At 42.9% G+C, this 16,185-nt stretch overlaps 1 protein-coding gene across 3 annotated transcripts in view; it reads left to right on the top strand.

Annotated features, from left to right (window-relative positions):
* Window positions 1-16,185, top strand: part of dpp6b (dipeptidyl-peptidase 6b) — a 226,856-nt gene that overhangs the window by 150,074 nt on the left and 60,597 nt on the right. For all 3 annotated transcript variants that reach the window (XM_017703450.2, XM_017703449.2, XM_017703451.2), the window contains exon 2: window positions 6,719-6,833. In XM_017703450.2, the coding sequence (XP_017558939.1) occupies window positions 6,719-6,833 (115 nt within the window). The remainder of the gene's footprint in view (window positions 1-6,718; window positions 6,834-16,185) is intronic.

Raw genomic sequence — 16,185 nt, 5'->3', positions numbered from 1 at the left:
AGAAAAGTCTCACATTTTGTAGAAATACATTAATACGGTGCAGTAAAATAAGAAAGGCAGTATTTGTTGTGACTGTGCACCAGTTGTTGGGAAGTGGTGCAGGTGTGGTGTCTTTATGTACGTTATTCAGTGAAATTCACTGTAACGCTGTAGGCCTAACATACACGACAAGACATCATTTCAATCATTTCAAATGAATCATACACTCTCAGAAATAAAGGTACTAAGGCAGGAGTCACTGTCACTGAGGCAGGACCCCTCTTATCACTGAGGTGGGACCCTCAAGGCTCCATCTCAGTGCCTTTAATCAGGGAACATAACTGAACCATAATCCACTGAAATGATCTGTTCTAAGCTGGACTGACTCCTCACACCCCGCCTCGCCTCGCCTCCAGGCTTTTATTCTACTGATCTGATTTAAAACATTCGGTTATGAAAAGGAACAAATACCAACTTTTCACCTGGAGAACCTGATTTAAGCTCCACAATCAGACCTTAGAACCACTGTAGAACCTTTGAGGGAACATCTACACTGTTTGTACCTTGATGAACGAGAAATGTACCTGAACAGAACCTTCATTTCTAAAAGGGTACTGACTAGCGATAAAGTGATATTAAGATTATTAGATTATTATACATTATGGAATGTATATAGAGTGTATAAATCTATTATAAATTAGATTATTAGTGTTTGATTATAGTGAGAAAGATTGTTAGATTATTGGAAAGGTGCTGATTGTCCCTGGATTTCCTTGTGATTTGAATTTGATTTGTGTGGTGTTGTAAGAAAAAAACTTTTAACCTTTAACTTTAGGACTTTAACCTGTTGAGAAAGTTTGAATATCATTAATTAATGTTATTAATATATCCAATTATGTGGTTCCACTTGAAAAGTCAATCAAATTGACGGTAATAAAGTCTGCACGGCGTTTAAGTCTGTTCACCGATGCAGGTGCAGAGGCTGCTGATGTTCTCCAGTGCTCCTCTGTCCACTGCGATTTCGTGGTAAACACTAATTGCTCGGAATCCGGATGCATTTCCCCCCCGAATCTCTTTCACTGCTCATTTGTTCATGTCACTTCAATCTCTTGGCTCATCCTGGTCCTAAAATAGCACAGTTCCAATCTCCCCTGCGGCCCAAACCCAGACAGACCTCTCCTGGGCAATCACACCCCAGCCTCCCCCCCTCCCCCCCACCAGCCTGCCTCCACTAACCCCTTTCTTGGCCTATAGACTAATGAGGCATTGTGTAATGGACTTTGGAGGTAGCAGCCCTGATGTGGCCTCTTTTTTCCCCGAGCAGGTAGAAGCTCCAAGCTTATTACTCACCCAGTAGAGGAAGTAGGGGGTATTTGGGGTTTGGCAATATTATCTAGCAGGTATTTTGGGGGTGGGCGTGGGGGGCTTATGTGTAGTTAACTTCAAAATTAGGTTTACCTCTGAGGACCGTGAACATGCAGTGCAGCAGACTCAAGATTTCAACATCAGTCTCAGAAAAGAGTTTTTCATGGTTGTGGGCTCACAGCATAAAACACTGATAGATCATCCATTTGTGCCCACCGAACGTTCCCTAAATAAACTCAGGAATGTGCCGGAAATCTCAGGAAGTGCATTAGAATTAAAGTACTTGGAGTGTCCAGCAGCACTGCGAATCTGAGCGGGAATAAATCGAGCAGCTAATGCGCTTTGCTTCAGCATCTATATTGCCATGAAAGGCTCAGACACAGCACACAGAGCAGGCAGCCGCTCGCAGAAGACACGGAAGAGCCTTCAGACGGACGTACAGGTCAAAACGGAGCTGACCTCATCGCAGCAGGTCTTTTGTGGCCGGATAGCACAGAAGCTGGACCCTTTTTTTCCAAAAGCATGTTTAGTTCGGAAATGATGCAGCGATTGAACTGCGAGCTCTGGGAAACGCTGGGTGGGCTGCTTGAATTTCCGTGAATTCTCATGATCACAAGTTTGCAGATTCCTGGTGGGGTTGCAGTGTAGAACTTGGAGGGTCTGAGTTTGATGCAGTAATACCACCTTCATTTAGTCTTTGTATATGATGTGTTTAGCTTTGTCCTTTATTTCTCTGTGAAGGAAAGATCTTTTTGGGGGTGTTAATTCTCTACGCCAGAGGTCACTAATGGGCGGACCGCAGTCCGAGTCCAGACCCAGACGTTGTCCTATGCGGACCTGGACCTATAACCGATAAACTATGGATAAACTATTTAATTTTGACAGGGTGGTCCTGTTTTAATCGGCGTAGCTTTTCTAGCCTTTACGGTACCAGTTTAGCGGCCCGGGAGACTCACAGAGCAGTTGAATGTGTTACGTATCACACGTGACGCCACTCAGCCAATCAGATCTGTGCGTTACGATGAGCTCTGAGACTCGAGTGAGTGACGCCACACAGGGGAGGGACGAGGAGAGAAACAGCAGTCAGAGAAGAAAGTGAGTCAGAGGGAAGTTATTCCACATGACGTGATCTAAAAAGAGGAAACTGACAGTAAATGTTGTTGAAATCTGACCGAACTGGACTTTATTTGATCTGATGTTCAGTAAATGTTGGTGAAATCTGACCGAACTGGACTTTATTTGATCTGATGTTCAGTAAATGTTGGTGAAATCTGACCGAACTGGACTTTATTTGATCTGATGTTCAGTAAATGTTGTTGAAATCTGACCGAACTGGACTTTATTTGATCTGATGGTCAGTAAATGTTGGTGAAATCTGACCGAACTGGACTTTATTTGATCTGATGTTCAGTAAATATTGGTGAAATCTGACCGAACTGGACTTTATTTGATCTGATGTTCAGTAAATGGTGAAATCTGACCGAACTGGACTTTATTTGATCTGATGTTCAGTAAATGGTGTTGAAATCTGACCGAACTGGACTTTATTTGATCTGATGTTCAGTAAATGTTGTTGAAATCTGACCGAACTGGACTTTATTTGATCTGATGTTCAGTAAATGGTGTTGAAATCTGACCGAACTGGACTTTATTTGATCTGATGTTCAGTAAATGTTGTTGAAATCTGACCGAACTGGACTTTATTTGATCTGATGTTCAGTAAATGTTGGTGAAATCTGACCGAACTGGACTTTATTTGATCTGATGGTCAGTAAATGTTGGTGAAATCTGACCGAACTGGACTTTATTTGATCTGATGTTCAGTAAATGTTGGTGAAATCTGACCGAACTGGACTTTATTTGATCTGACGTTCAGTAAATGGTGTTGAAATCTGACCGAACTGGACTTTATTTGATCTGATGTTCAGTAAATGTTGTTGAAATCTGACCGAACTGGACTTTATTTGATCTGATGTTCAGTAAATGTTGTTGAAATCTGACCGAACTGGACTTTATTTGATCTGATGTTCAGTAAATGGTGTTGAAATCTGACCGAACTGGACTTTATTTGATCTGATGTTCAGTAAATGTTGTTGAAATCTGACCGAACTGGACTTTATTTGATCTGATGTTCAGCTGTCGACTGTATGAGATGCTGATATTCCCACTCAGCTACTTCAGTAAACAGTATATGGCGCTGAGTCACGATGCAGGATCCGGACCTTTGCTTGAGGAAAACTGGACCTTATTGAATTTTAATTAAACACCCCTGCTCTATGCTAATGAGAGCTGAGAGCTGCTTGCATTGGCTGAAAGGTGGTGGAAACGACGGTGGTGGAGAGCTCCCCAGTGGCTGCTGCAGGGCACAGTGTAGTGACCATGCGTGTAGAACTTTGTAAGCTTGTTTACGCAAAAAGCAGAGTGAAAATATGAAGGCTGGGTGAGGCGGAGTGGTTATTTGAGTTTAAATTTCTGCACAAAATTCAGAGATTAATACAAAGATATTCTGAGTTAGTTTGGTGTGAAATTGTTGATTGTAGAGACTCAGACGTCTTTACAGTGGTGATGATGGGGACCAGACGTCGCCATGACTACAACACAGATATAGACACTTTATTTACCATCCAGAACCTCCAAAGGGCCTAGTTTTATATGTAACTTTGATGATGGTGAAATCGTGGAAAATCCAGTGAAATAAAAAAAAAAATCTTTAAGGTACGACACCCTGCATAACCTCAGGCGTCCGGCTGTTTTCATATCCGTTTTATGTCATAACTTTCTGTGAAGGAGCTTTTAGAGGCGTTAAGCTCTGAATTCTTTGTCCACAACGAAGCATTTCCCAACAAACCACTCCAAACGTCTTCGTTCACATTTTAAGTGTTTGATTATGCAGAAAACAAGAAAAATCTGCGAATTTCACATTGTAGCACGGCATGTGCTGGAGGCAGGGTTCAGCGCTGCAGCAGGCATTAATTTAATCAGATTTAATTCATTTAAGACTTGAATTCTCACGCAAAATAAACACAACGAACAAAACCAACCAACACTAAGCTATGCTGGCCACTTTTCAGTGGCTTAAGCTAGACTTTTCGGTCTCTTACACCAGCTTCAGTCCTTTTGTTGCTGCTGCTGCTTGTCCCTCTCTCGCTCTGTTCCCTCTCAGCTCTTTTCCAAGGCGAGCACCAGAGCCGAGAGGGAACGAGAGCTCGCCGCTCCACCTCCCTGTTTCCGCCGGAGCTCGGGACTCGCTCCTTGCACTGGTGCCTCTCATGGTTGGCACCAGCATCCTCGTCCTCCTCCTCCCACCGCCACGCTCATGCCTCACGCCCGTCCGGGGAGCTCGGGCTTTGCGCTCCACCTCCTCCACACTCGCGGCTCTCGTCCCCGCTGGGCTTCGGCGCCGCTGAGCGTTCGGGCCCCGACGACAACGGCAGGAAGGCGGGGGGGCGCATGCCACGCACGTCTAACTGATTCTTTAAGGGATCGTTATATTTTGCCCGTCTTAAAAAGCCTAGGAATGTGTGATATTAGGGCATCATTGTATTAATAGAGCTGCTGCACGTTGTTGATACGGACCTTTTCATTATTCACAGTATGTGGCGGCTCCAACCTTCCACTCTTATCGCCGTTAAGACTCTGAAGGACGAGATGTGTGTAAAGGATATCATACTGCGTACTAGGCAAGGACCTCTCATATAGCTTCCCCTTTTCAAGGGCTTTGTGATCCATCAGCGAGATTTCTTGTATTGCGTTTGCAGAGCAGAACGAAGTGATTCTGCTCATCTGCCTGCACTCGACGTAAAGCAGCATCGTAAATTAGCTAATTAACTCAGTTTTTAATGTTATTCGAAATGGATTTGATCAGACAAGATCTTAGGCTGTAGCTAAAAATTCATAGATGGTTATATACAGTATTTATTTACAGTCATTTCTGACAGACCTGTTTCTGAGACAGTGTATATAATACTGTTACCTATTAACTCATCTGCACTTTGTTTTCAGAGGATAAGCTTCTTTTTCTTGTGAGCTGATCCTGAACTAACGAAGCAAACTTTAGATACCAAACATGTTCTGGCTACATTCATCTACATTTGTGGAACGTTTTTTCCATAACCAAAGCCGCGTTCCTGGAATTTGCTGATGAGCTTGTGTGTGTATCTTTTGGTTTCTTTGTTTTTCAAGAGGTTTTATTTATTTATTTGCGAGTGATGCTTCATTTTCTTACAAATGTGTCTGAGCATACCCTACTGATGTGCTCATCTGTGGACAAATATCATCATCATCATCATAATCATCACCATCTTAAACCGTTTAATCCAGCGCGGGTCGCAGTAGCGGAGAATCCCAGATTACCCTGTACACCGCAACATCCTCTAGCTCGTTCCGGGGGAACCCCAAGTGGCTTCCAGGCCAACTTGAAGGTATAATCCTCAGGGTCTTGTCCCAGTTGGCGGTGCCTGGTAAACCTCCACCGTACCACCTCAACTGGCTCGCAGCTCTACTCTGAGCTCCTCCTGGATGACTGAGCTCCTCCTGGATGACTGAGCTCCTCGCCCTGTCAGCAGCGTGTAGCTCAGTAAACGGTTAACATAATCTCGTCAACTAGTTTGTTCATTTGAAATTGTGCGTGACGAGACATTGTATTCACTGAAGAGCAGTTTCGGAAAAAGATGCCACAGTTCGCCCTCTCGTTTTCTATTGATGCTGCCGGGACACAGTTGCAGGGTTGAAGTTCGCATAGATTTGTTCTCACGTTGGTGCGTTTCGCGTCTTTAGCTTCACACAATCCAAATAAGAAAGCGAAACCGAGAGCTGAAAACAGATCCTGCTGGTGTGGGTTCGTGCTCGTTTCCTCCGTCTCAGTGATGTGCAGCCAATAGTGCTCCCTTGTGGAGAATATAAGTGGTTGTATAGTGTAGTGGATAACTCCTCTGCCTTCTACACTGTAGACTGGGGTTCAGTGCCCCACCTGGGCAAACACCCTACACTATACCAGTAAGAGTCCTTGGGCAAGACTCCGAACACCACCTTCGCCCACCTGTGTAAAATGATCAAATTGTAAGTCGCTCTGGAGAAGAGCGTCAGCCAAATGATGTAAATGTAAATATTTAGTCTTGAGTAATGTAGATTTTGCTGGGGTGGGGGTGAGAATTCTTAACGTTTCTCTTTGATTCTTATTCTTCCTCAGTGATTGGTTTGTTATAACATGCTATCCTTATGCTAAAGGATGTGCCAGTAACTTTAAACCCTGTTGAATTAATAACTGGACTAAATACGGATTATTTCATTGTCTCATAATAACAAAGCAGTGTGAAATGTGTAAGCGTGTGTTTATGAGAATTAAAGTGGTGTGTTATGTTTGTGTGTTTGACAGGAGCTGGTGGGTAGCGCTCCTCCTCAGAGGAACTGGAAGGGAATTGCCATCGCTCTGCTGGTCATTCTGGTCATCTGCTCTCTGATCATCACCTCTGTTATCCTGCTGACCCCACGTAAGTTCCAGTGCTGGTCACGGTGGTGATCAGTACAGATGGATACTTGATACCATTTGAACATCCACAGTTTTAGATGAACAGCGTTCAAATATCACAAGACAATATTTTGTGTTATGAATAAATTAATACAAATGGCAGTGTTTAATATTTTTTAACATACATTTTTTAACAGAATATGTATTTTTTAATTTTATTAAAATTAAATTATTAAAAAACTGGCAGCGTTTTAAATCACACACTGCTGAAAGATAAATCACTAAATCAGTGATCAATGGGATGTTGGAATACCAGTTGTTTTAATAAGTGGATATTTGAACAGCTAAATGGTTTCAAATGCCCACCCCTTGATATCTCCTATTCAGGATTGTTTAGTGAGGTTGTTTATGGACTAATATCTCCAATTATAATGTATAGGAGCATTTATTGAGGTTGTTTATGGACTAATATCTCCTATTATAATGTATAGGAGCATTTATTGAGGTTGTTTATGGACTAATATCTCCTATTATAATGTATAGGAGCATTTATTGAGGTTGTTTATGGACTAATATCTCCTATTATAATGTATAGGAGCATTTATTGAGGTTGTTTATGGACTAATATCTCCTATTATAATGTATAGGAGCATTTATTGAGGTTGTTTATGGACGAATATCTCCTATTGTAGTGTTTATGATCATTTATTGAGGTTGTTTATGGACTAATATCTCCTATTGTAGTGTTTATGATCATTTATTGAGGTTGTTTATGGACGAATATCTCCTATTGTAGTGTTTATGATCATTTATTGAGGTTGTTTATGGACTAATATCTCCTATTATAGTGTTTATGATCATTTATTGAGGTTGTTTATGGACTAATATCTCCTATTGTAGTGTTTATGATCATTTATTGAGGTTGTTTATGGACTAATATCTCCTATTGTAGTGTTTATGATCATTTATTGAGGTTGTTTATGGACTAATATCTCCTATTGTAGTGTTTATGATCATTTATTGAGGTTGTTTATGGACTAATATCTCCTACTGTAGTGTTTATGATCATTTATTGAGGTTGTTTATGGACTAATATCTCCTATTGTAGTGTTTATGATCATTTATTGAGGTTGTTTATGGACTAATATCTCCTATTGTAGTGTTTATGATCATTTATTGAGGTTGTTTATGGACTAATATCTCCTATTCCACTGTATAGGAGTGATTTTTGAGGTTGTTTAGTGGACTAATAAATCGTATTGTAGCGTATGGGATCGTTTATTGAGGTTTTTATTGACCAGTGTCTCCTATTTTAATGTATAGGAGTTTTTATGGACTAATAGGACTAATATTATCTCCTAGTATAGTGTGTAGGAGTGCTGCATTTCATGAGGTGATCGGTCAGAAGTTGACATGGTCAAGCCAAACACAAACTTGAACACAGCAAGAAGGACTCGGTGTAGGTCTACAGGTCTTACGCACACTGGATCTCTGAATGTGCGTTCAGGTTCACGTGCCTCCCCAGTAGCACGAGTCACAGTGGTGAATGCAGGCAGGAGATGGTGTGTTGGCTTTTCGGGAAGAGGCGGCGTGTCCCTGCACTTTGTAATGGCACTTTAATGTGGATTATGGTAATGGTCCAGTCCCATTGAACGTAGATTATCACAACCTAATAGCCTGAGCCATTTATAAAATTGGCAGGACATCAGAGGTGCCATTTGCATCTAGTTGCGTGTAATTTTTGCTCCTATGTTTTATAGTCACCAAAGATGGCCAGCTTTTTAATTATCCCTTCACATCCTGGATCAAAATCGTTAGGCGTTTTTTTTCCCATTTGCGACACGCATCGCATTTCATCGTCCTCATCTGCCGAAGCTGTAATTAGTCAGCAGGAGCCATTACATCATTTGTTTTAGATTACTTACTATAATAACTCTGAGGTTCAGACTTAATAAAAACAGCCCTCGTTTAAAATCCCAGGCGTCAAAGTTAAGACATTATCAGGCGATGATGGGGTGAAAATGAAAACTCTGATCTAAGCGCCGAGGGCTTGATGAACGTTTAGAAGCCACAAAAGGTGACGTGATGAACGTTGTTATCTAATTTATTTCTCCGGGGAGGTGAGAAGTGACTGTCAGTGAGATAGTGTTTGATGTATGAGAGCTGTGTCCTGTGCCTCAGTTTGCTTATCTTCACCTTATTTTTATGCCCCTTTTAGGCACCTAAAATGATGATTTAACGCAAATAGTCTGCCGTTTGTTTTTGTCTTCAAAGACTTGTCTTTAAGGTCTTTCTTGAGTTTAGCTCCCACTATTTGCCAGCGGTCTGCGCTAATGGTTCTAGAGGCCTTCACTCCTCCACTGGTTTGGGAGGCACATTGCACTTAATGTTCTGGCCCCGAGCATGATAACGAATGATAATCATCACCAGGCTCATCATCAACAGCGCTCTGGAGTTCATGACTGTACTTACTTTGGTTTCTTTTCCACTGTTGAGCCAAATGGTTCTCAGGGCTGTTCTGGACCGCTTCACGCTGTTCCGGACTCACAAGACCGGTTATGGGTTCTTTTCCACTGTTGAGTCAGATGGTTCTCAGGGCTGTACTGGACCGCTCCATGCTGGTCTGGACTCACAAGACCGGTTATGGGTTCTTTTCCACTGTTGAGCCAGATGGTTCTCAGGGCTGTACTGGACCGCTCCACGCTGGTCTGGACTCACAAGACCGGTTATGGGTTCTTTTCCACTGTTGAGCCAGATGGTTCTCAGGGCTGTACTGGACCGCTCCACGCTGGTCTGGACTCACAAGACCGTTACGGTTTCTTTTCCACTGTTGTATCACTCAGTCAGAACCAGGAAGTACGGGAGAAAACTACACAAGTGAGTGGCTAACTGCTTAGGGGCTAATAGCTATGTATACACCACCCACCAGAAAAACACGTTTAATTCCATCTATTACTCCACAACCAGTCTCTCTGCGTGATCTCAGAGTCTTTATCCTCTAAACGAACATACACTCACCAGCCACTTTATTAGGTACACCTTGCTAGTAAAAGGTTGGACCCCCTTTCGCCTTCAGAACTGTCTTAATTCTTCATGGCACACTTTCAACAAGGTGTTGGAAACGTTCCTCAGAGATTCTGGTTGGTGATTTGAGTTCCTGTTGCCTTTCTATCATCTGGAACCAGTCTGCCCATTCTCCTCTGACCTCTCACATCAACAAGGCATTTTCGTCCACACAACTGACCGCTCACTGGATGTTTCCTCTTTTTCTGACCGTTCTCTGTAAACCCTAGAGATGGTTGTGCGTGAAAATCCCAGCAGATCAGCAGTTTCTGAAATACTCAGACCAGCCCGTCTGGCACCAACAACCACGCCACGTTCAAAGCCCCTTAAATCCCCTTTCTTCCCCGTTCTGATGCTCGGTCTGCACTTCAGCAGGTTGTCTTGACCACCTCTACATGCCTAAATGCAGTGAGCTGCAGCCGTGTGATTGGCTGATTAGCTATTTGTGTTAACAAGCAACTGAAAATAAAATGCCCGGTGAGTTTACATCATCTAGAAGATATACATTTTATTTAAGTAGAATATTTAAATCTGTCATTTTGTCAAGCATTAATTTGATTTCAGCATCGTTCCAGAAGTGCTGCTTATTATTAGTACCACAGTCTGTTGTCACATCCGATCTATGAAATCAGACTGTGCTGTTACGTGAATAATCAGACGGCTGCAGAAATCTGATTATGATTGGATTATCGGCTGCATGCAGACGTGCTCAGTGGTGTGTTTAGATGACCAGAACATGCGTACTGCAGGCGGGAGTTGTCCTGTTGCAGCTTGTGAAGGGCTTTGTAATTAACTGCTGGGTTGAATCAGGTGTGTGGGAGCAGGATAAGCTCACACAGTGATGTGGGCCTCGGGTCCCGCAGCAAAGAGCAGTAACGCTGATTCTGTCTGCTAATTAAAAAATAAAAAGCGTGTGATTTGGATCGAAATGGGGATCAATAGCGTGCCAGCCAGACCAGGCCTGGTCCTCCACCGCGTGTCATCTCCCCTAATTGGCTCCAGACATGGCGCTGGGCTGGGAGTTGCTTACGGAAGGCGAAATGTCTGGAGACAGCCTAAAAAATCAGAGGCGAAGGCCAGAGCCACCGAGTCTCCATTTGTTGCTGTTGTTGTTTCGCCCAATTTGTGAAGGTCTCAGGAGCTGTGAGACAGAGGCGGCTCTCCAGCAACACAATGAAATCGTTTTGATATTTTAAAAATGTGCCGTTAGGATAGAAAAACAACCACTCTGTCTCTGGAGAGCGACAAAACAATGTCTCAAGCAGGCCGAACTCACTTAGGAGCAGGGAAATTACAGCGATGGAACAAGAGGGCGGCCAGACAAAACCATGTTATTTGAAAAGACAGCTGTTCAGCCAACGAGTGCATGAAGTTCTTCTTCGGGTTCGTCCCTGCAGTCCTTTGGCTCACAGGTATAAAGCGTTCCTGTTCCTGAGAACAAAAGAAATCACCAAGCTTCCCAGAACATCTGACTTTTTACCCATCGCCTTCAGCTGTTGTGGAAGCATGTGCCCCATTAACGAACAGGCCACTGTTTTCAACTTTATGAGTAGATTTAAACTTTTATATTAAACCTAAAGGCTTTCAGTTTCAGCCGTCTGGGGTTTTATTGTGTTCCAGCTCTCCTGAACCTGTTGTTCTGGAGTTGCAGTACCTCAAGTCATTGACATCTAAGAGCAGATCTGTGGACTTGCTGAGCGTCTTGAGGACTAGACAGAGAATCTGGACTAAAGAGAACCATGTAAGTCCTTTAGGCCAGAAAAGCTATTAGAGATATTTCCTCCTGTAAGTGATGTAAGCAATTGATACACACTTAAAAAAAGATGGTTCCTCAAGGGTTCTTTAGCCACGAAAATGGTTCTGTATAGAACCAAGACCTTTTTTGCACGATTAAAGGGTTCTTTGTTTCGTGTAAGATGCAAAAAAACTGTTCTGTGGAGAACCTTTCTGAAGAGGGCTTTATGTTCCATTGTTACAAGCTTCACATCATAATAATAGAAGAACCCTTTCTGGTGCTATATAGAACCCTTTTCAAAAAGGTTCTATACAAAAGCATCTACAACAGATTGTCCATCAGTCTGAAGAACCATTTCACGATGGAAGGAAACTTTTAATCATAATCTTTGAGGGTTTGTGGTATTTAGAACTGATTTGTTTACTAAAGAACCCTTGAAGCATCGTCTTTTTTACTTTATACAATACTTTATTTTTTGTTTATACATTTAATTTTATGTTTTAAATGGTCCTATAAATAACCACGAACACTCAGAGAACCTTTTCCGTGATTTAAGGGTCATGAAAGCGTTCCCATCACGATCAATACTTTGTTTTTGAACAGGATAAACATTAAGAAACGTTAAAGTGGAGAAAAATCAACAAATATTTATTTACACTCTTAAAACGATAGCTGATGGGAAATGTGCTGTAGCTGGTTCTGTATAGGACTGTACTGAAAAGGGTTCTATTTAGCACCTAAAAAGGGTTTCTTCCTCTACTATCGTAACAAGAGAAGAACCCCTTTTTAAAAGGCGCTGTATACAACACATAATCCATCAAACCCTTCTTTGAGCATTCATGGTTCTATATGGAACCATTTTTCTTACCAAAGAACTCTTGAGGAACAATCATTTTTAAGTGTGCTGTAACAACAGGAGAACCCTTTTCAAAAAGGTTCTATATAGAACGATCTACAGCGCATTTTCTGTCAGCCGTCTGTTTTAAGAGTGTATAGAAATACTTATTGTAAATTTTTCTCTACTTTAGCATTTCAGTGTTTAAAGTATTGACTGCGGTGGGTTGCCGGCCCCCAAGCACGATGCCACTTAGGGCCCCAAACGTTCCTGCAACTCACCGATTTTACAAAATTGTAAAAGTTTTAACTCATGACTTTGACTGTAGCTGCTTTCCAAAGTCTAGGCCGCAGTCGAGGTGGGGCGGGTCCTCGGTCGGTCTGTCCTATGGAGACTCCTCCGTAGCAGCCGATTGGTCACACAGGTGGAGCAGTCCTAAGGAGGCTGTGTGGTGGTGTGGAACTAGTGAGAGAAAATAGAGCTCGTTGCATTGAGTTTGTTGCTTTTTCATTTCTTATGTAGAACGATAAACTGAACATACACATGCGCCCGAGTGGCGCAGCCGTCTAAACGCTGGCCGCGTCGTCAGGAGATCGCGAGTTCGATCCCTGGTGATGCTCCAGCCGTCCATAGCCTGGAGTCCGAGAGAGCACGATTGGCCCGACTCTCTCTGGGTGGGTAGGATGGCCCCCCTTCTCCCCCCATCACTCAGCGCAATGCTGATCAGCGCAGGCGTCTGTCAGCTGACGTAGCAGATCTGCCGGTTGGCGCGTTCGGCCGTCCCGTGACGTCGCGAGAGCGGCAGTTCGTAAAGAAGCGGTGGCTGGTTTCACAGGTCTCGGAGGAAGCCTGCGCTGCCTTCACCCTCCTAACACTGATGGTGTTGTGTGATTGGGGGAGCCCTAACTAGGGGGTGGAATTGGAGACGATTAAGTTGGGGAGAAAAATCGGGTAAAAAAATAAAAATACACATATAAAAATACTTCTAATTGAAATATATGGATGAATACTGTAAATAACCAGCCGTTTTACTCATACGAGGAAACAAAGACGAATTCAGAGACGTGAACGTTTTAAAACAAGCTCTGCTTTGTTTTCCGTCATTTCTGTGGCGCTGTTTGCGTTGCTCGTGCACAGAGAACTGTGGGTGACCGAGGGCCTGATGGGACATCAGATGCGTCCTCTAAATGCAGCTGAAGATAGTTGTAAACTCAACACACTACCTATTAGATATTGTGTTGGAACTAATAATCACTGTATTATGATGAAGAAGCAACTGACAAAAATGTAAGAGGAGAATGAATTTAACATTTTCTAGCATTTACACTGTAAAATGGTAAACCCCCAGAAGACACACGCCCATGTCGCTTTGTCGATGGACTGACGAATCCCCTGCCAGAGAAGTGACCCTTTTGGATCAAGGAGCTTTATGCATCTCAATGCAATGAGTAATGATTGAATTGAATTGAATACGAGTCATTTTATTGGAAAACTGTTGCATGAAAGTTGCATTGTGGTGTTTTACTGCTTTTTGTTTTTGTATTGCTATCATAAAGGGGGCCTGTTACAGGAAATCTCAGTGTGGAGACTCATATTCTTGGACTAGTCTCATCTTTGGACCATCTCAACTTTATATCACACTCAAAACAAACGAGAGGTGGGAAAAAGTGACAGGACGAGGAAGCTGAGGTGTTGTTTTAGTGTGTCTGTGTTGTCTGTCTAAGCCACCAGTGCCATCTGTCCTCTTAGCAGGGGTGAGATATGCTGGGCATTGAGACTGAGTTATAATGTTGGTCCTCATGCTCTTAGGCGGTCTGTCCTTTTGAGTCTTGGTCCTTCTCAGTAGTTCTTTCTCACTCTGTTAGTGAGTTTGTCCTACTGAGTCTTGGTCTCTCTCACCGTCTGTGTTTACATGCAGAGATTTTTGCCAGTCTGATTACATTCTGATTATAGATTCAGACCGAAGCGCTTATATCTCACTCTACTCAACAATCTGATGAAAAAATCACAGTTTACATGCTCACTACAAGTAATCCGATCAAAATTACATGCATGCATAGAGAACCGCTCAGTGTAGGCGTTACCATGACAACCAGCATCACGTGAGTCCAGTCAGTGTGAGATGAGCAGCAGTGAGCGGTGATTGTGTTTTTAATTGCTTTAAAATGACGTCAGACTCAGGAAAACGTCCTTCACACGTCCTTATTAAAGAAGGCAGAGAGGAAGACGTCGTGCTCTGAGACACATAAGCTGGACGTCCGTCACACCGCCGTCTTTTAAAGATCAGAGCATGAACTTCGTCTCCTCTGCAGACCAGTTTCTGCTCCGCCGTGCTGAACGGTATAAACTCTCACTGTGACGCGACGCTCATGCAGAACGGACTGAAACTTTCCGATAGGGAATGTAATCGGATACAGGCGTTTACACGGATATTAATCTTCTATTTAACTGATTATTTACAGGATTACCCACCTCGATCAGTCGGATAGAAACTGTATTCCGAATGGCCCCAATCGGACTAGACTATTCCATTTGAGGTGTTCACATGGACATATTCTATTCGATTTTGTGCTATTAGTTGGATTATTAACGGATTATTAATCAGGCTGCATGTAAATGTGTCTCTCACTCTCATAACTAGTTTGTCCTTTTGAATCTTGGTCCCTCTCAGTGATTCTTCTTCATACTCTTGGAGAGATTTTCCATTCCCTGAATCTCGGTTCTTCTTGCTGGTTCTTCTAATGATGGCCATATCAGTTAAATTTGCTTTTCATATTTGCAAAAGCCTGATTTGAAAAGTAGTGAAGTAACATCCTCCCGGCCTCCACCACAACACCCAGAATCTGGCTGAGTTAGAACAGACTCTTATGACTGTATTAGATTCCTTCTTTGGACTAAGCGTATTAGAACCTCTGTCCAGACATGAAGTCACAGGCTCTTTATTGTTTAGATCAGTTATTTCTCACTCATTGCTCATTGAAACAAGCAGAAAACGTGTGTGGGTGTGAGCTGAGCAGGAGATATTATGTCATGATTTGAATCTGATGTTGTTGTGTGCACATTCATGCTGTGTGGAAAGCAAAACCATCCTTTACTAACGATGTGGATATCGGTTCACGTGAAACCGATGACCCCTTGCTTGTGAGACAAAGGCCCCCAGCCTGAGTCATTCGCCATCCGTCATACAGACCGGAGTCCAGGCTCAGCTGACAGGTGGAGGCGTTTGCTTTTTAATCAACAGCAGATGGTTCGCCGATGTCAACGTGTTCCCCAAATCACGCTCGTCAAACGTGGAATGTCTAATGACGCTTGCGCTTCTGTATACTCATCCGCTCTCATGACCACTTAGTCCTCCCACAATAACAACTCACGCTTCATCAGCGAACAAGAACATTTACGCAGCATCCAAACCTCTGTAACCTGAAGGAGACGCTGCTTTCATTCTGACCGCCTCCTTGTTTCCACTCTGTAGTTCTACAGTTACAGACTGTAGTCCATCTGTTTCTCTGATACTCTGTTACCATGTTCTTCAGCGGTCAGGACCCCCATGGACCCTCACAGAGCAGGTACTGTTTGGGTGGTGGATCATTCTCAGCACTGCAGTAACGCTGACGTGGTGGTGGTGTGTTAGTGTGTGTTGCACTGGTATGAGTGGATCAGACACAGCAGTGTTGCTGGAGTTTTAAACACTGTGTCCACTCACTGTCCACTCTATTAGACACTCCTATCTTGTCAGTCCAC

Source organism: Pygocentrus nattereri, chromosome 2, assembly GCF_015220715.1.
Source record: "Pygocentrus nattereri isolate fPygNat1 chromosome 2, fPygNat1.pri, whole genome shotgun sequence".
NCBI lineage: Eukaryota > Metazoa > Chordata > Actinopteri > Characiformes > Serrasalmidae > Pygocentrus > Pygocentrus nattereri.
This window is presented reverse-complemented; position numbering and strand designations above follow the sequence as displayed.